This window comes from Manis javanica, chromosome 15 (assembly GCF_040802235.1).
Source record: "Manis javanica isolate MJ-LG chromosome 15, MJ_LKY, whole genome shotgun sequence".
Classification (NCBI taxonomy): Eukaryota; Metazoa; Chordata; class Mammalia; order Pholidota; family Manidae; genus Manis; species Manis javanica.
This window is the reverse complement of record NC_133170.1, coordinates 3,891,891-3,911,961: the sequence shown is the minus strand read 5'-3', so window position 1 is coordinate 3,911,961 and position 20,071 is coordinate 3,891,891. Positions and strand designations below refer to the sequence as shown.

The 20,071-nt window shown below is 36.0% G+C and overlaps 1 protein-coding gene across 8 annotated transcripts in view; it reads left to right on the top strand.

Moving 5' to 3' along the window:
* CNTN1 (contactin 1) overlaps positions 1 to 20,071 on the top strand; it is a 257,831-nt gene that overhangs the window by 212,381 nt on the left and 25,379 nt on the right. For all 8 annotated transcript variants that reach the window (XM_073222417.1, XM_017677253.3, XM_017677254.3 and 5 more), the window contains 5 exons: positions 1,108 to 1,266; positions 4,014 to 4,163; positions 11,574 to 11,644; positions 16,240 to 16,474; positions 18,909 to 19,012. In XM_073222417.1, coding sequence (XP_073078518.1) covers positions 1,108 to 1,266; positions 4,014 to 4,163; positions 11,574 to 11,644; positions 16,240 to 16,474; positions 18,909 to 19,012 — 719 coding nt within the window. The remainder of the gene's footprint in view (positions 1 to 1,107; positions 1,267 to 4,013; positions 4,164 to 11,573; positions 11,645 to 16,239; positions 16,475 to 18,908; positions 19,013 to 20,071) is intronic.

Genomic DNA, 20,071 nt, shown 5'->3' with positions numbered 1-20,071 from the left:
ATATTCAGTATTCCTAATTCACTTGGGAATGGACCCCTTTCTGATACCAAGAAAACCAGTGATGGTGTTTTCTGAAATGTCTACTCTAGGTTCTGTTAAAGGACAGCCTTCTTTAGCACTGTAAGTGATGGTGCCACTCTACCATTTAAAGGACTCTGTTTTCTTTTTTAAAAACATTGCAAATAAAAATTAAATATTTTGTATGTTGTTATCATGGCATTTACTGATTTCAAATACAGATATTTGTTTGCTGGTCCATTTCAGCCTTTTCAGGGACAAAGAGCTCTTTGAAACCAAAAAGAAATGTCTCCTTTATCCTGTCATTTTTTACCACCCACCACACGGCTCTCAGTTTAGAAGATGAATAATATTGTTACTAGTTATGAAGCACCCATGAAAACATATTTTTAACATTGTTGTGTGTTCTGCGGTAATAATTCTTCTGTACCAAGACTCTTGAATATAATTTGATGTCTCAGAGCATTGCTCATATATCTCTGAGTTGACAATTGTTTTCTGCATTTTATATAAGTATAAACATTTTTTAATATTATTTATTCCTTCTACTGTAAGTAATATCTGTATTACCCAAAATGATACATACAATCATTCTTTGAAATTCTACTCCAAGTAGATAAATTGCCTATAACTTTTAGGGTTATAGAAAAGTATTTGTTCCATTCTGGGGAGGTACAATGACACATTGGTTAATTATTCTCATAACTGGACTGAATTGTGCTACCATCTCTGATTCATGCATTTAGCAAGGATTCATTAAATCACACTCTACTACAATCTGTATTAGATCCCAATTGATGCCAATTGCATTTTACGTGGCAAAGGTTATCGTATGTATCCTGAATAATAATGCTATTTTAAATGATAGCATTTATCTCCTTTCATAAAAAGAGACACCATGAAATCCTTTAGTGAAAAGCATAAATACTATTATCACTTACATTTTATGTTTAAAAAGAATGTAGCCTGCTGATTACAGCATATAAATGCTCTTTAGGTTAATTGCAAGGAGGACAGTTTCTGTATTCTAATGTGAGCTTAATGCACTAGTTGGGATTCATTGGTTTATTAACCAAATTCTCATTCTAGGCCCTCCAGGCCCTCCAGGTGGTCTGCGAATAGAGGACATTAGGGCCACTTCGGTGGCACTTACTTGGAGCCGCGGTTCAGACAATCACAGTCCCATATCTAAGTACACCATCCAGACCAAGACTGTCCTTTCAGATGACTGGAAAGATGCAAAGACGGGTGAGTTACATTGGTCTGATAATTTGTACATAGTTTCAAATGAATTCTTTTAGCAAAAACAAAGACCTGGACATTTAAAAAACTGTCATCATCTACCCTAAAATGCTTTTTTATTTAGGTTTCTTTTTTTTTTAGCATTCGAGTACCTTGGTAGTGAAGATAATTACAGGAACCTAAACATTTTAAAACTATAAGGGAAAAAGCATATCTGAGCCTAAAATGGGAAAGCAAAGAGTCCCCCTGATTTCCTTATTTAAGCTATATGGAACTCTAAGATTTATTAGGAAAAGTTTTGGGGAAATCTTTTTATATCAAATGCCATCTATAGATTATAATTTATGATGTTTTTTCTCCAATTAGATAGGCATTGTAGTTTTGCATTTTTTAGCCACGTTGATCAGAAATATTAACTTAAGCACCCACGTCTTACTACCATAACCCTTTACTTTCCCAGGATGATCTTGCCTGCTTTGAAGTTCTTCAAAACATACTTTGAAAAGGTTTTGGATCTTAACTTTTTTCCTTTCTAATATTAAGATTTTCTAAAACTTGATCAGAAAAAAATAGGAGTAAAGTAGGTACTTTCTCTTGCCTGTGACCATTACCATTGCCATTTGTCATGACTGGTCTACGACCTCACACATCATCAGCTCATCTTCTCCTGTAACATCAAAGAACAGGGAGGATCCTTTTGATAAAATAACCTCTTCATGTTTGTCATTTTTGCCATTATTTTTGAACAAACTTGTCACTGCCAGAATTTTTCTTTAATATGCCTAATGAAGAGACACAGAAATATGCACTCAGTTGTCACCAAAGGGGAGGAAAGAAGACAAAAGTGAATAAAATGTTTTTCCTTCTTAAATATGAAAATGAATTAGGCCCAGCCTATCCCAAACCCACTCTAATTTAATTTTACTTAACATAATTGAATTTTTTGTATTGCTCACTGAAGGGCTTTAATTTTGCTTTATATTTTTTTGATAGTTTCTTCCTATTTTTGACACATGAACCAGATATAAACTTGAAGCCTGATACAAGGGTTTAGGATATTTTTTAGTATTAGATGAGTCTCCCCAAAGCGTATAAAGTTCAAATGAATTAAAAACAGGGGAAACATTTCTATGACATTATGCTTGTGAGTATAAGAATTATAAATATAATTGACAAAATTAGATTATCTGAAAATAATTTTTTAAAAATCTAGGTGTTTGATAAACCTAAAGTGCAGGCCGTTTTTACGTCTCTAAAGAGAATGCAAATGGATAATAATGATGAAACTATAGCTAATACTGGATATCTAGTTAAATTGACACTCATTATATATCCTGGAGAACAAAGTGAAGTAAACATGGTTAATATTTGGTTTAGCTGTGAAAAAAGGAATAATAAGTATAATGATTTCCATTAATTATGTGTGCTTACCATGCAGCTCAATTAAAATATACATTTCATAATAAAAACAAAAAAACAACACCATTATTCCTCTAGAAAGGAAGTTCCATGAGGGTGAAGACTTTGTTTTATTCACTGTTCTACCCCTAGCACCTAAGTCAGGGCCCAAGGTGCTCATTCATTAAACACATAGGAGGGATATGTGCTGTATGTAATACAACACACGCAGTTCTGCAGAACTGTGAGAACCGAGAGGTCCCCCAATACAATACTGCTTGGGGAAGCCCCCAGGATACAACTTTAGAATACCCCCTCAATAAAGCCATGTATGTAAGAAGTAGGAATAACTCGCGAAACAATGGCTAACATCGATCATTTCAGAGAAAGTATGTCTAGAATTAAAAGGGCTCTTTCATCTGGCCTGCTTCTTTCCTCCAGATCCAGGCAGGACTTCTGACCCACATCACATCACGAGACTAGGACTCTTGATGGTCATAGTTCTGGAGGCCACACGCCCGAAACCGCAGTGCTGTCAGGGCCGTGCCGCCTCCAGGGCCCTCGGGAACAGGCCAGGCCTTGCTCCTTCTGGCCTCTATGGCGCCAGTGGCCACATCCCTTTACCTTCTGCCTCTGTGGTCATGTGGCCTTCTCTTCTGTGTGTCTTTCTCTTCAAGGACACTTATCATGGGGTTTGGGGCCCACCTAGATAATCCAGAATGATTTTATCCTTAACATAATCCCTGCCTTAAACTTTAAAAGGTCTACAAAGAACTTTTTTCCAGATAAGGTCACGTCCACGGGCTCTGATGGTTTGGGGATAGACATCTTTCTGGCACCACCATTCAGCCCATGAGAGCTTCTCCTTCAACAGGAGGCTTGAGTAACGGAAAGGTCTCTGAACGGGGAGAAGGGCCACCCTACCCAGTGTCACAGTCGCTCCCTGGTAGTAAATCCCTCACTACCCATACATGACGGCAGTGACAGGCCGGCTGTGTCGCTGCCTCGGAAACCTCTAGAGTCCACCTTCAGGACGCAGCTCCTTGCTGCTCAGGGTGCTGCCAGGGTCTAGCATGGCCATGACCTGGGGGCTGGTTAGAAACACAGGCTCTCAGGCTTCCACCCCTGACTTCCTAGGAGGTGATTCATACACATATATCCCTCTTCGTAGTGTATTTATTAATGACTTCTCCACTTACCCCCTTGAACTTAACACTTTGGCATGCCTCGTTTTTATTCTTATTCCAGCTCAGTGGAATATTTGCAATTTTCTCACAATAGTGAAATGAGAATGGGGAATTATGGAAGTGATGTTGCTCAACTGATATTCTCTCTTTAATGGTCATTTTCCTTAGATCCCCCAATTATTGAAGGAAACATGGAGGCGGCAAGAGCAGTGGATTTAATCCCATGGATGGAGTACGAGTTCCGTGTGGTGGCGACCAACACGCTGGGCACAGGAGAGCCCAGTATTCCGTCCAACAGGATCAAAACAGATGGTGCCGGTAGGTAGAAGCAGCTTCTTGAAATTTAAATGGTCTGTAAGTACGGTGTCACCTTAATATATAGCTGAATGTGTTGGGACATAACTAATGCTGTGAAGTAAAGGATTCACCTAAAAAATGTGTGTCTATGTATTTCACCTAGGAGTGTGTATTCTATGTCAGTTCAGTGAAAAATCAAAAAGGAAAATAGGAAGTTTAAGAATATTTTTACGTAATTCATGAAGGGGGCAAGGTGACTAGAAACCAGTACCTGTATCAGCAGAGACCACTTAAATGAGGTCAGTAGTTAGAATACAAACTTGAATGTAAATTCCGAATGTCAGCCAGGCAGGCTGCTGACTCACGGAGGCTCCATCGAGAAGGTTCATAGGTTTGCGTGTCTCTCGAAGACAGTCAGAACTGAACGGCCGCGTGGGTGGGGGTGGGGGCAGGGGGCAGGAGGCAAGCAAGGGGCAAAGAGAATGTGACGAGGACTTCCTATTTCTACACCACTTGGGGAGTCGTAGCATCTCTGAGGAATAGTTCTAATGTATTGTACGTTGAGTATTAGGTGTCACTTTAAATGTTCTTTTATTACAGCCCAGCCTTCCCTGTCCTTCCAGTTTAGGTCTACATCTTTATGTTAAATACCAATTCCACTTAAATAGTCTTAGATACAAGAAGTACTCCACTCTATTTTCCTCTTGCCCTGAATTACTAAACCAAAATACTGTTCTGATTCTGACAATATCTCGTTTTTATTACTCCCTGTCTATGGAGAAGAAAATGTTTTGTAGGCTGAGTGTGTTTATCTTTGCTGGTGCTAAGCTTCAGAGCTTCATTTGGGGGGAAGATTTTTAGGTAGCTGACAGACTGACATTAAAATCCTGCTGTGGTAGTTTAAGATCACTTATCCACATTTCTGGCTACCTCAGTTCGTGGTCTAACTTCTAAAGGGAATCATGAATTTAGGGTCTTCAGTTTTTCAAGCCAACGTACTCACAGGCCTGCCATCCAAGCTGTCTCTGAAAGTTCCATGTAATTTCATGCAATTTTCCAAATAAAAGTGATGATTTGGTAGTAAAGGAAGAAAATAAACTCTAAAATACTGATCTGTGCTGAGTATTTTTGCACACATTTCAGTTAATCCTCATAGTAATATCTTGAGTGTGCATTAATGAGAAGACTCAAATACACTAGTTTACCAAAGTTAATATGTACAAACAATATCTCATTTATCTCAGAAAATGATTGCTTTAGTATACGTATGCTGATGATGTGGACAGAAATATGAGGAGATCTTAGGTTTTTTTATGTCAAAGTAAAAGTGAGTAAACTAAACATGTTTTTAAAAACAACCAAAAAATTGTCTCAGAGAGAGATTCAGTCTGATTCTTTCATACCTGAATCTGTGAATATAATTTATGTTTAACATAGTATTTGGAAGATAGGATACATTTTGATATGCTCACTACAGATGGTTTGTATGTAACTGAAGGCTTTTCAACCTCGGTGTCTTCTTATGTGTAGAAATGCTGGAAAAAACTTGCTTCAGAGTGTTATCAGACCTAAAATTTTGGGAAGATTGGTACTTTCAACCAACAGCTCTTGGCATCACCTTCTTTAGCATCACCTCTTACAGTATGTTTGCTCAAATGGCATTTTGTTAAGGAATTAAGTCTCTCTCTAGTGTGCTTAGAAAGTAACTCCTTTTAAAAGCCTTCACAGCCAAAACAAAGAAACAAATCTGTTGAAGTGGTAACAGTCTTACTCACAATGCCAGGTACAGCCCTAGAGCGAGATAATGAAATGACTTGTTCCTTCCAGTTATGAAAAAATAAATCCTATAACCTCTAAACTTTTATTCATCTTCATAAGAAAATATTTTAGGGTCTTTTATTAATCAGCTTTCATGGCTTCCATCATTCATGCACCAACTGTATGCTATCGGACGCAGTGCGGACCTTTCTACTCGCACTGCTCCACTTAATTCCCACGATAGCTTCCTGAAATTGGGTTCATTCTTCCTATTTTGCGGACAAGGAAGATAATATTACACCCAGATAATGTAAAGCAGAGCTGACATTCAAATTCAGGGATTTCTAGTTCTAGAAGCTTTTTCCCCAACCCGCCTCCAGGGAGGGCAGTATTGAAGCTCTGGGCCACCGATCCCCCAGGAGACTCAAGCCATCACCTCAAAGCTCCGTGTTAGTGGCCTATTACTTCATCTCTCTGAGCCTCAGTTTTCTCATCTCCAAATGGAAATTATTTCTCTTATGAGATTATTTTTATGATTGCAAAAAAAGTAAGGAAAGCAGTTAGTACCATCTAGTCCATAATACTTGCTAAAGAAAATTTTTTATGCTTTTAATGCTCGTTTTTAAACTTTATAAGAAACTATTGTCTACTCGGTAATTGATCCCCTCCTTTGACAATTTATTCTCATTTTTGAATAGCATAATAGAGGATCATATAATCTTATAATTTTAATCATCTCAAAGGAATAATTTCACATATTTAGTATAATAAAATTCAACACACTTTCTCTTCTTTTCTTTTTATCTTGCTCTTTAAAAATGAATATGCATAAAGTTGGACATACACATTTTTCATCCTTACAAAAAAATAGAAACAGTTTCTAAAATAAGGAGATGTTTGTCTTGTCATGTATCATCATAACAACTGTCTAAGAGATGCCAGCGTATGTTATGTGGGATAAAGACTGGTGCCCATTTGATGGGAAAGCTGCTCCTGAACCTCATTAAGCTGATTGAAAACCACATTATCTAATGCAGCACAGGCCTTATCTGTCCAATGACTTAATGTTAGGACTGCAGTGCATGGTGGGAGATCCAAACAAGTGCATTATAAAATACATGGTCCCAGGTGAAGAATTAGGGGATGTGCTTGTAATTCAAGGTAACCCATTTGATTTTGACTGTAAGAAAGAGATAACAGCACATCCTTCAAAGTGATGAGTCACACAAGACACCCTGGTAGCTAATAGCTCTGCATGTGCCCTTGTGAGTCAATATCCTAAAATGGTGCATTCAGGTTTGTTTTGGCAGCTTTGGCATTTATTTACCATTTATCAACCAAAGAAAGAAAAGAGAAAAATGAACAAAACACCAGAATCAACTCTGTTACACCATATAGAGCTTTAATTTCATTTCTAATGAAGCTATTTTGCTCTTTCATTTATTTTTATTTATTTTATTTTTTAGATATGTTTGATAAAAGAGAGAAATGGTACTAAGATATTTTGTAACTGGTGAAGTACTACGTCAAAGTTGGTTGCTGTCATTAATAATGCAAGTAATAATAATTTAAAAGTAGCAAAAAGTATGGATGTTTAAGCCATCAGGAGACCTGAGTTAAAGTTGCCGCTTATTCACATGTAAGCAGTGTGACCTTCACTGTGTGACCTTAACAGGCTTCTCTCCCGGACTCATTTGCTTTTCCTGTAAAAAGAGGACAATGCTACTACTTCTCATGGACTTATCTGAAAGCACTAATCTGAGTATCCAATCAGGTGCAATATATAAAAGTCATTTTTAAGTTCTAGATAGTCTTTTATTAAGCTGGGCTTCATTCATTCATTCAGCAAACTCTTATGAACATTAAGTCAAATTTTTAATATGTAACACATTGAATTAAGACTCATTGTACATGGTTGTACATTTTTCTGCTCCATTAAAGAGGACATCTTCAGGACTGGGATCAGGTTTTATTCACATTACTATCTTTAGTGCTTGACACAGCACACTGTCCATAATTGGTGCTCACCATTATTTGTAAAGAAAAAGGAAGAAGGGGACACAGCTATTCTGACCAGGGGAAGGTAGCAGAGGACGATGAGCAGAGAAGCAGTGATCAAAGTGGCAGTGATATTTGCATAGTATGATTTAGAAAAAATCCATTACCAAACATAATTTGCATTGCCTGGAAACAAGATTAGTGTATGTATCAGATGCTTATGCTGTTAACACACTGAGAGAGGGAAAATAGGAAGTGTTAATTCTCTTATTTTAAACATGCCATCCATAATTGGTTTGGGTTCTTCATTATAATTTATTGTGATTATTTCAGTTTGTAGCATTTTTTTCTGCCAGACCAGACATTTCTCCCAGATGATTTACAGATTATCATCCACTGAGCAGTTAACACATTTACTCTGCTGTCCACCACCTAAATTTCCTGTTTGAGAACAAAGCCTAGATTAATAAATAAACCTATAATTTCAGCCTAATAAATAAACCTATAATTTCAGCCTGATAAGATCCTAAGACATTAGTGTGATTGTGAACTATCTGAACTCTCTCAGATCTAAATCTTTTTTGTCTACTATGGAAAGAATATCAGTTTAACATGATAGATACACCAGGAGTGTTAGCAGTCCGCTCCACCATCAGAGCAGACCAGAGTTGCAAAGAGCTGCTCTCATTTGAGCACCCAAGTATCATACAGTTCATTTGATCTTATTAACAGCTTTTCAGAAAAACTATGTATTTAAAGATAGAATAAAAACAAATGTGAGACTTTAATCCCTTTGATTTTCTAGACTCCCGAGCATTACTTATATACCACTTTGAATCTATTACAAACATTTTGTTTTAAATCACAATGAAAAGTTGATGCAAATTAAAGTGAGAAGTTACATTCATGGTAACCTTTATTTCTGTAAAATTGGCAATATAAGTTAAAACAATAATTAAGAACTCAGTAGTCATCATGTTTTGAATCAAGAATCTATCTTCATATACTCCATGATTTTCATAATTTAGGATTTGTTACCAGTCAATTGTACATTGTTAAATAAGACCTTAAAGCCCAATGAGGTATTTATATGAACATTTTTTAATCATTAAAATCTAAAAGTAAAATTGGCAGTGTTAGTTTCTTTGTATAGGGAAGAATAGTCATGGCATTGGCTTTTCTTGTGAAAAAAGTTTTGTAGATCCAGAACTGAAATAACTGATTAAGCACCACTCTTAATAACGTCACCAGGGAATCACTCTCAGGCTGAAATCGTGGCAAAAGGACAAGTCAAAAAGAGAACTCACTATTTTTAACGTTTCACAGTAAAATTATAAATTTTGTTTATTCATGATTAATTCCATAATTCTGTATTTTTCCTAAATATTGGTTTAAATTATTTCTCATGATTTATAGTTAAAATAAGTCTAGTTTGTTCTCTGTTAAATGCCCAGGAGCTTCAAGTTAAATAGGCTTCCTTGTGCTTAGGGTGATTTACTTCCCTGAGAGAAATACCTGGGCAGATCCTCCTGTCCCTGCAGGGGCTGAATGCAAATACAGGCAACGAGGTGCCCAGACTCACGTCCGAGATTAGGCTGTACGTCAGTGCCACCTGTGCAAAAGCTGTAACGTCTGCAACTGAGCACGTAAAGCTAAATGGAGGAAAATAACTAAGCTATTAACCCAAGTAAGGTATAAAACACTCCATTAACAGATAGTTACCTTTCTTTCTGTGCCTCTGTCTTTTTTCAGCATCATTATCTCAATGGATGATCTTGGAAGAGCACATCAATCTTGTTTTACTTATTTGAAGGGTGTTTAAAAAGCTTAAAATAAACATTATGAAATGGAAAAAATATTCAATCTAACAACATAAACATACTCCATTTTTAGCTCTGTTCGTAATGAAAAAGAATACACTAAAATGCTTCGGCAAGTAATACTTGTCCCGATGAAGGCAGTATTTAATTCAACAGATTGCAATATAATAAATTATTCTAGAGTTATTTTTGGAATTACTTGCCTGTGACCACAGTGCTCATGCTTAGAGTCAAACACACAAAATTTGATTTATTCACTGATTATAAGACAACATGCTCTTCATTTCCCTATAGCATGTAGAGTTTTAACTTCATGAGTTATGGGATTTAAAGGGCTTCCAGGAGTTATTTTAAATATCCCAGCTTTCGATATGCATTTTATCTAAAGTGCTACGAGTATCTTTTAGCACTCCTGTGCCCTCCATTTTATTTCTAGCACTCATATAGTGACAGCTGAATAATAAAATAAAATCTTTCCAGCCTTTTTTCAAAAGATTTCAGTAAAATCTTTCATATCAGTGTCATACTCAGGAATGGGAATCATATAGTTTTATGGACATGAAGAAAAACATACACTTCTGTTTCTGTGCAATTAATGCACAAACCTTCAACAAAGAATTTATGTGGCTAATGGGAAGTTCATCTGCAGTTCCGTAAAATACTTTGCTCTCAGCACTCTGAGGAAGGCTGACTATTTCCTTTTGGAGGGATTTGTGGCCTCGGAAGAACTGGCACTTCATCTGTTCTTCAAAATGTTAACAGGACTGGGAATGATTTCTCCCGGGGCCGCAGCAGTTTTGTGTAGAAACACAGGCTTCATCCATGTAGCCGGGCAGCTGGTCTCTGAGTACCTGGAGTGCAGGAACAAGCTATGCTTTATCTTTGCAACTCCAGCTAGATGCAGATCCAGTAAGATCCACTATACAAATCCCAAAAGATCCAGTGTCTACCCTGAAGGCCTTTCAAGGAGAAAGAATAACAGCAAAGAACAAAGAAGAGGCCATCAGACTTGGAAATTAGAGGCAATTTTCTGATTTTAGAGAGAGTGATTTTTGAGTGAGTGATATGAAGAAGTAGAAAACAGATTATGGATTATTAAAAATGATAACAGAAGTACATAAAAAGCACAAAAAGAGTGGAGTACACAAAATAGTCATGTATCAGTTCTTTGTAGCTCAGTGGCTAGGAAGTGTTTGATGGTTTGGAGAGTAAAAGAAAGACAGTCTTCTTACAGAACGATTTTTAAGGGTGGAGAGACAGGAGAATGAAATCTCTCCAGTAGAAAGACTGAAAACAGAAGGATGATGTAGGGGATAGGGAACCGGAGAGAGTTAGAGTCACTGGTGGGCATGGTTCCCGGATAGATTGAGGGATTGGAGGTGAGAGCCCAAGAAACAGTATTAGATTTCTCATATTTCCAGATATTTTGGGGGAAACATTATCCAGTGGTAATGCACAGTCACCGTTTAAGTTGTTCGTAGATTGAAGCATAAAATTCACAGAACAGTAAATTGTTAGAAGATCATAGGGTTCAAAAGAAAGAGCTGTAAAATGTTTTCCCAACAAAGTAGATCTAATCCTTCAAAATCATATTAAATGAAAGGACATGAGGGAAAAAAAGATGGGGGAGGCAAATTTGCTTTGCTACCTTTTGTTGAAGAAAACCTGGCACATTTTCTACGGCACTGAATCAGTTTTTATCTTGGCAGTACTAACAGCTACTAGGAGGTATTGCTATTATAATCGAGTGAGAAAAAAAAAAGAAAAAATGTATGGCTTCTGTAGTGAAAAACAACTGTAATAACATCAAACAAAAATTGCATAGCCTCTATTTTTTGTTGTCTGTTTGTTTCAGCACCTAATGTGGCTCCTTCAGATGTAGGAGGTGGGGGTGGAAGGAGCAGAGAGCTGACCATAACATGGGCGGTAAGTATTAACAGGTTGCTTATGTTATCGCCTGTGTGACCTGTACTCAATCTCAAATCCACATTTTGTTTCCTTAAGTAAAGAAATTAAAAAACAATGCACAGGGTGAACTGCTTTTGTTTGTTTGTTTGTTTGTTTTTAAATAAATTTTATTTAAAAAACTTTCTAATGGACAGTTAAGGAAATTACCAACAATTAGAAAAAAATTGTGACCTCACCAAACAGATTTCAATGTAGATTTTGTCTCCATTAAGTGATTGTAAGGAGAAAATTGAAGTTTGAATAGAAAGTAAGCCACTGTTTGTACACATCTCGTTGTTGTTTACATTCATTTATTGAATTTATACCTTAACCAATTCATAATCTTTCTCATAAGTCTGCACTGAACACTTTTGTTTTATGTTCAAGACAACAATCTGAGCCCAAGGATACTGAACATCCATTTGATAGTTTTCTTTCCATAGCCATATCCACTGCCTTGTCTTGATGTATTAAGAATTACCTGGGAAAAATAGGAATTTTGTTTTTCATACAGGAGTAATAAATTGTTGCTGTTATTTTGGTAACAAAAATAAATTCTGTACAATGTATTTTAATCTAAGTAAAATGTGAACTTTATATTTTTTAAATTAGAAAGAAACATACCTTAGAATCATAGAGGCAAAGCTCCTTAACAAAATATCACCAGATTAAATCCAGCAATATATTAAAAGAATGATATACCTTGATCAAGTAGAATTTATCCCAGGAATGCAAGTTTAGTTTCATATTCAAAAGTCAATCGATACTACTCATCCTATTGACAGAATAAAGAACCACACCATAGGATCTTCTTAATAGATGCATAAAAAGGACTGGAAAAAATAATTTTTTAAGTTCATTTGTGATTTGTGATGCTTTTTTAAAAACTAATAAAACTAGAAATAGAAGGGAAATTTTTCTACCTGATAAAGAATATTTATCAAAATTTTAGTTATTATAATGCTTAATGGTGAGAGACTCAAGTGTTTTCCCTCTAAGACTGGATACAGGGCAAGTATCTTCTCTCTTAATGTTATAATAGAGGCTGTAGCCAGTTGAATAGGACAAGAAAATGAAATAAAGAGCATAATATGTGTTCATGTAAAAAATTCTAGGAAGTCTATAAGCAACTGCTAGAAATAATAAGCACATTTAAAAATGTAGGGATACCTGGTCAGTATTATAAAATCAATTGTTCTTTTATATTTTATTGGTTTGCCTCTAATAAAATTTATAAATTCCATTCATAAAAGGAATTAGGAAACCATAAAATATATAGAAATAAATTAAACAAAAACATGCAAGTAGTTTTCCAGTAAATTTTACAAAAACCTCCACACCACTAAAACGTAACACTCTACTAAAAATCACAAACATTGCTCAGAGAAATTAAGAAAACTCAAATAAGTGGACATATATGTACCATGTTCATGGATTAGAAGACTCAAGTATATTTGGAAAAAAATAAAAACAAAATTTGAGGATTTACACTACCTGAATTCAAAATTTACTAAAGCTACATTAATCAAGAACTGTGACACAGGCATAAAGACATCAGTGGGGCAGAATCACACTCATGGCATTGAAGCAATACATTGTAGAAAAGGATAATCTTTTCAACAAAATGTACTGGATATTCTACTGGGAAATGTTTATCCAAAAAAGAATTTGGATGTTTTTCAGCATTGCTCTTGTCCAATACACGGATCTGATTTGTTATCCTTTTCTATTACACGTTAGTAAGGTAGTATTAGCCAATCAAAGCACTGTTTCAACTATTATGGTAATACTTCTACTGCAGGGGTTTTCATTTTCTTTTTATAAAAATAACTTTAAATTTACAACAGCAACAGTTTTTCATTAATGACAGCTCTACTCTTGAAGTATAAAGTAAATGAAAATTATCCATGATGATACAACCCAGAAATCATCAAAATTGACATTTTGGGGTAGTGTCTAGTCTTCTATATATGATATCATGAAGTTTAATAATGCATTTTTTCAACTTAATATTTTTTTGCATGTAATTTGCTTTTTTCAGGACTCCTTGAGATTTTATGATTTTTGTTTGCATGCAATATGACAATTTTAACTTTTATTTCAACACAGTTTCATGATATTTGTAACTGCACTTCCTGAAGACAAATTTTAACAGCAAGCTATATCCAAATTGCACTTCCAATAGCCATCTATTTCTGGAGTATCTGCCAAGCTTATCATTACTGTTCTACGAAAATTGCCCATTTCACAATCCCCTATCCAAAGTGTCTATACTCAAACAAAGACAATGTCCAAAACACATGCAGTACTAAATTAATAAAATTATTAGTTTCCCTTAAATGTCAGATTTTACTGTGTTTTAGTATGCAAAAATAGATCCTGGGTGCTAAGGAATCTGTCGGCCTGAAAGAATAAATATCCAACAATCTGATTTTGGAGATACTTTGAACTTATTGTGGCCTGGTAACCCAACTTTAATTTATACCATTTTCTCTGGACATTCACAGCTCCAGAGATTCAGTTAAAAAGCTTTGGTATCAGCTCCTGCTTTTAAGTTGGCACGTGCTCTCTCACTTGAGACTTAACTTTGATCACTAGTATAATCTATCATGATAGCGCAGTCTTAGAAGTCACCCACGGGGCTTGTTATTGACGTGTCCAAGACATTTTGTTATATTTTTATGACCCTAAGGGGAGTTCTGTACTAGAGACTATAATGTCTGGAGAACAATGCACTGTACCTGGATTTTTGAAGTGAGACATCTTGGGGGCTGAAGGCTGTAATAGCACAAATGTGTCTGAGTGAGGGATCTGACATTTATCTAGGAAATATTTACATAGCTCCATGTATCCATAAAATACTTTTCATATTTAATCACTGCTGATCATCAAAGAACACAGCTTGGCTTCCAAAGGATTTTGAGAACTACAAGGAAAATAACAGGATTTATTTTTTTACATGTATTGAATTGATTTATATAATAAGTGCATGTTTAACAAAACTTGACTTCACTTTGTGCTGTGTACTCATATTTTATACTTGACATTGAAGTCACATTTTTTAAGATTCAGGAAAAACTGCTTGTATCAAACTTTTATTTGTAATTGTTACTATCAATGTAACATAAAAAAGTGCAGATATTAGGAAAATTAGGATATTTTACTCTTTTATACATGGCTTGATTCTCTAAACCTCAGTGAGTAGCTACTTCAGGAGAAGAAGGGGGCCTTATCAAGAAATTCAGAATTGGAAATTCTGTTCCAAAAATTTTAAATCAAAGCTCTGGAGATGAAGCCTGAGAATTTTCATTTTTTCCCATTTTTATTGAGTTTTTGTTTTTCAACTTGGAATTTTTTCCCCAGTTTTTTTGAGATTTAAAAGCACTATAGCCAACTCTGATATACTTGAAATTGCAAAAACTAGGTAGATAACTATCAATTAAAAAAGTGTTTTAACTATTATAGAAATATTAGATTATACTGTCAATAATCTAAGAATCACAATGGGTACATACTTAGGACCTTGTTTCAGGATATACATTTTCTATATCACCCTGTTTAACATAAGTATATTCAACTGACTGTGTTGTATTTAGTTCAAGGTTTTTCCTCAAGACTTTTTAACTGTGATTTTTTGGAAAAAAAAGTAAATATACAACTTGTTTACTTGGCTAAAAAAGACTGAATGATGAGCATTCACTAAAACTAGCTTTAAATCAGTTTTTTATAAATACTGGATTGATATGGCCGACAGACTTCTTTGTTGGGTGACTGACATGCATAATAATAAGAAACTGAAAAATATCGCCAAACAGAGCCCTTAGTTTTGGAGTCAGACAGGTGCCCCGAGCCAGCCTCCCGCACAGGTGGCCGCACTGCTTGCCCTTCCTCCTGTGCCTTCGCTCATTTTTCCTTCTGACCAGTGTCTACTGTTCGATCACAACACAGATTCATTCTCTTGCCATTATTGCCTTTCAACTCTAAAGAAATTCATTCACACATTCGTTAACGATTACTTGAGGCTTTGTTCCAGGTTCTAGGGACAAAGGGGGCAATGGAACTGTTAGGAACTCTGCCCTCATGAAACTTGTATTCTTGCAGTTGAGAGAGATAAGAGAGTGGGTAAACAGGTAAAACATATAGTGCACATCAAGGCAGTGTTAAAGATTAAAAAATAAAGCAGGAATGGTGAGATATAAAGTGTGTGAGAAAACTCTGGAAATGGGAAATGGCGAATCCTGTGGCCAGGGATCATCAATTAGGTGATTTTTACCTCAAGAAAGTGAGGGAAGGGCCTTCTGACAAATGGGAGGTGGGAAGCACTGAAGGTGAAAAAGGCCCAGAGTGGGGCCCTCCCTCGGGGTGTTGCGGCAGCAGCAGGCGAAGGCACCGCGTGTGTGAGCGGGTTGCGTCCTGGCATTTCCAGGCAGCACTGAGTCACGGGCTAAGCGTTTCATATAAAGAACATGCCTCCACGTGTCACCATCATTATCACTGTTGCGTCATAACAGGAGCTTCCCCCTGTTAACTGTATCACTTAAACCTACTTAATATTTCAATTTCTCATTCTCTAGCCCTTGTCAAGAGAATACCACTATGGCAACAATTTTGGTTACATCGTGGCATTTAAGCCATTTGATGGGGAAGAATGGAAAAAAGTCACAGTCACTAATCCAGACACCGGCCGGTACGTCCACAAGGATGAGACCATGCGCCCGTCCACCGCCTTTCAGGTCAAAGTCAAGGCCTTCAACAACAAAGGAGACGGCCCTTACAGCCTCACGGCCGTCATCAACTCAGCACAGGACGGTGAGCAGAAGGCGCACGGACTCGATGAGGGGGCGACGCGTGCCTCTCGGGAAGCACTTGCTCTGCTGCCTTTTGGGCCATACTGACTCAGACACTTTTATAGTATTATGCATTTAGTACAAGAGTATTATTTTGGGCCAGATTAAAACGTCACTCTCTCCGTCTAAGTGACCAGCACGTTGCCAAAGTCTTATCCTTCCTTTAGCTCATGTCCGCGGTAGTTAGGAAGTCCCCGCTGAAATAACTGATGTAGGCCCTGCTCCTGCCTCGTGGTTATAATTGTGCAATTAGAAATTCTCCCTGCTTGATCGGAGAACCTCAGTTTATCTGTGCATTCACAAAAGTTGCTCCTTACAAGTTCCTTAACATGTCTTTTTTCTGGCAAAATTTCCACTTTTTAGCCCAAAGTTATGTGATTGTCAGCGTTTATGTCACTTTTTTTGTCATTAAAATAGAGTACTGGAATTTTGTTAAGGAGAATCTAGGCATAAGTCTATGAAGAAGGAATGAATGCCAGTTGAAATTTTTTCTTGGGAGAAGAACAACTTGTCTGGAAAGTTACATAAGGGAAAAACAGATACTCTCTCTCTTTGTTTTTCTAGAAACTTTAACTGAACTGAGAATGTTCCTAGAAAACATATATCTATCCTAAATAATACATAGCTTTAGATTAAATGTAAATACATTAATTTCTATGATTTCCTATGTAAGCTACTATTCTCTTATTTATTTTTCCTGTTAAAAAAGATAAGGCCTCCTTATTATATCTCTGTGCTCAAGTGCACTATGTGAACAGTTAGTGGCCTGAAAAGCAAATAGATTTCATTGCCTTCTGACCTGACACATTCCTCCCTGACCAAGTTTCTCTTTGCACATGTGTGAGAAATATAAATGCAATAGTTTAGAAACCTAAAACAATGGCAGATACTCTTATTCTCTCTTAAAGGAAAAACATGCAAACGCTCATTAATTTACCCAATTTGCATGATTTTTACTCTAACGTAAACATTTAGGTATCCCTTATAACTCACCTATACTTTTCAATCATAGTTACTTGTTTTCATGTTTGTTAAATAATGTGGTTTCAAATCATCCCATGGTCTTTATTTCTAATACAAACACAAAAGGCAGTCTTATATACACACACATACTTTTTAAAGTTAGTTAATTGGACTAAGCACATAGAAAGAATAAAAACTAGAAATTATGTAAGTTTATAATCAATTCAGGACTTTCTGGTCCTAAATAACAAATCTTACCTTCTCTATGCATTTCTGATTCAGCAGAAATATGATAAGTTTCTTCAGTGTTAACTGAACAACATGAGTATATCTCACAAATCAAATGAAAATTAAAAACATTTTACAAGTTATCTTCTCACCCAATATCAATTTTTTACTGCCTTATTTGATGCTAAAGTAATCGGGCAGGAGGACCTGCCTGTCGTCCCTTCAGTTGTGGCCATCTGTATTTAGTAATATTTCTTTCCTAAATATTTTATGAGTCTCATAAAGCCTGCATGTGCCAAAACTTGAATAAGTATTCATCTTTTCTTCTGCTGCTAAGAAATCAATCATGGTGCTACATGTTTACCTTGATTTGGAAAGGCAACAGTGTTCATGGGGAGGATATTTTTTAACATAAAAGAAGATTATGGCTTGTTAATAAAAGAGAATAAAAATTGATCACTCCTGCTTAAAGATTTCCTTAGTTCCTTTGTGTAACTTTCATAAGGGATGTAAATTACTTCCTTTTTTTCCCTGAACAGAGGCCCTGTTGATACATATTTGACTTGATGCCCAGTTAGAAGATTAACCTTATAAAAGCTTTCCTGAGTCTAAGAAGCAGTGGATGTCACAACTTGTTTCAAAAGATCTTAAAAAAAAAGAAAAAATCTTAGCTTAAATATAAAAGAGAAAGAAGGAAGTATTTCTTCATATCCTTAGCTCATATAAATAGAATGAGAAAGTTAAAAATTAATTGTAATGAACGATTTTCTAACTAAATACCAAATCTCCTATTTTCGATAATGTAGAGTTGATACACATAATTTGCATCCATGGACTTTCTTAAGCAGGATTAGAAGGGCGAAATAAAAAAAAAATTAGTGTGGTTCTTGTTTACAGATATCAGAGAAATCCATGAAGCTTTCCATATTTTTTAAATAGTGTGTGTATGTATACATGTGTATGTCTGTTAACATTCATGTACATGAATGTGTGTGTGTGCGTGTATCACGATGATCGTGAACTAAAGTAACATTAAAACTAGAGGGAGAGGTAATAAAATTATTGGACTCATTTTATTTTGGAAATATTTAAAATACTTTAAATATTAAAATATAGGTTTAATTCATTCATGCAGCAAATGGTACCATTTGAATTTCATTTTGTAAGTATCTTAATAAGAATGTAATGGTCTCATCAAATTTCAGCTCCCAGTGAAGCCCCAACAGAAGTAGGCGTAAAAGTGTTATCATCTTCTGAGATATCCGTTCATTGGGAGCATGTTCTAGAAAAAATAGTGGAAAGCTATCAGGTAAGTTCCATTTTTATGAAATTAAATATATCTAGTCATAACTAAATTAGCATAAATTTTCAAGTATGTTGCATCTTTAATGTTCTGTGTTCTCTTGACTTAGGTGGCAACTAACTATATCCTCCGTGTTTCATATGTTGTGCATTAAAAGCTCACTGTTAGGAGTAAAGCAGAAGGTCCTAACTGGCTTATCTAGGAGAGATAGAGAGTCCTGTTTGTTGACAAACAATTTGCCAAAATAAGAACTAAGATAACACTCACAGTTAAGCAAGATCTTTTGAGACATTCTTATAAAATGCTGGTGAATCTCAAGATTTTTGGAAAGGATATGGGTAATTTGTAAAATCATTCTTGAAATGTTTGTCCTGTTTGGCTCAGTAGTTCCACTTCTGAAAGCCCCTCCAAAGGGGGCAATTTTAAATATCCCAGATATGTGTCTCGTGATGTTATCAATGGAGACAGGAAACTGCCAACACCAATGTCCCAAGGAAAGTGTCTCTTGAGCTGAATTTAAAGTACTCATAGGAATTAACCAGACAGAAAGGGGAGGACTTGTCTTAGTCGAAGGGAATAAGACCTGGAAAATTGACACTAGAATGGTCGTTCGGGTCTCTAATGCGATGCTAACAAAATTTAGACTTGATTGTATAGGAAAAGTGAAGTCATCCTCTATTTTTAAGCACAAAGAATGAAAATTAAACAGCAACTAACATCATCCTACCTTTGCAGATGAGCCAATGGGTACCAAAGAGGTTCAATGACTTGCCTCTTACTAATAACAAGCGTCAGAGCAGCGTCTAAGAACATTTTCTGACTCAAAGATCAAAGCTTTGTGTCAAGCCACAGACCCCCTTTGGTTTTGCTCAGTGAGTGGCCAGTGAACATCCCCCACTGTCGGGTCACCCTCTTGACCCTTTCATATGTTCATGGAATATTAGTTCCACAAAGTCAGGTTTTTTCTGTTTTACTGTCAGTGCCAAGAACAGTGCTGGCATATGGTAGGCATTAAATAGATATTGGCTGAGTACTGGCAGAGATACTGAGGTATGATCAATTAAG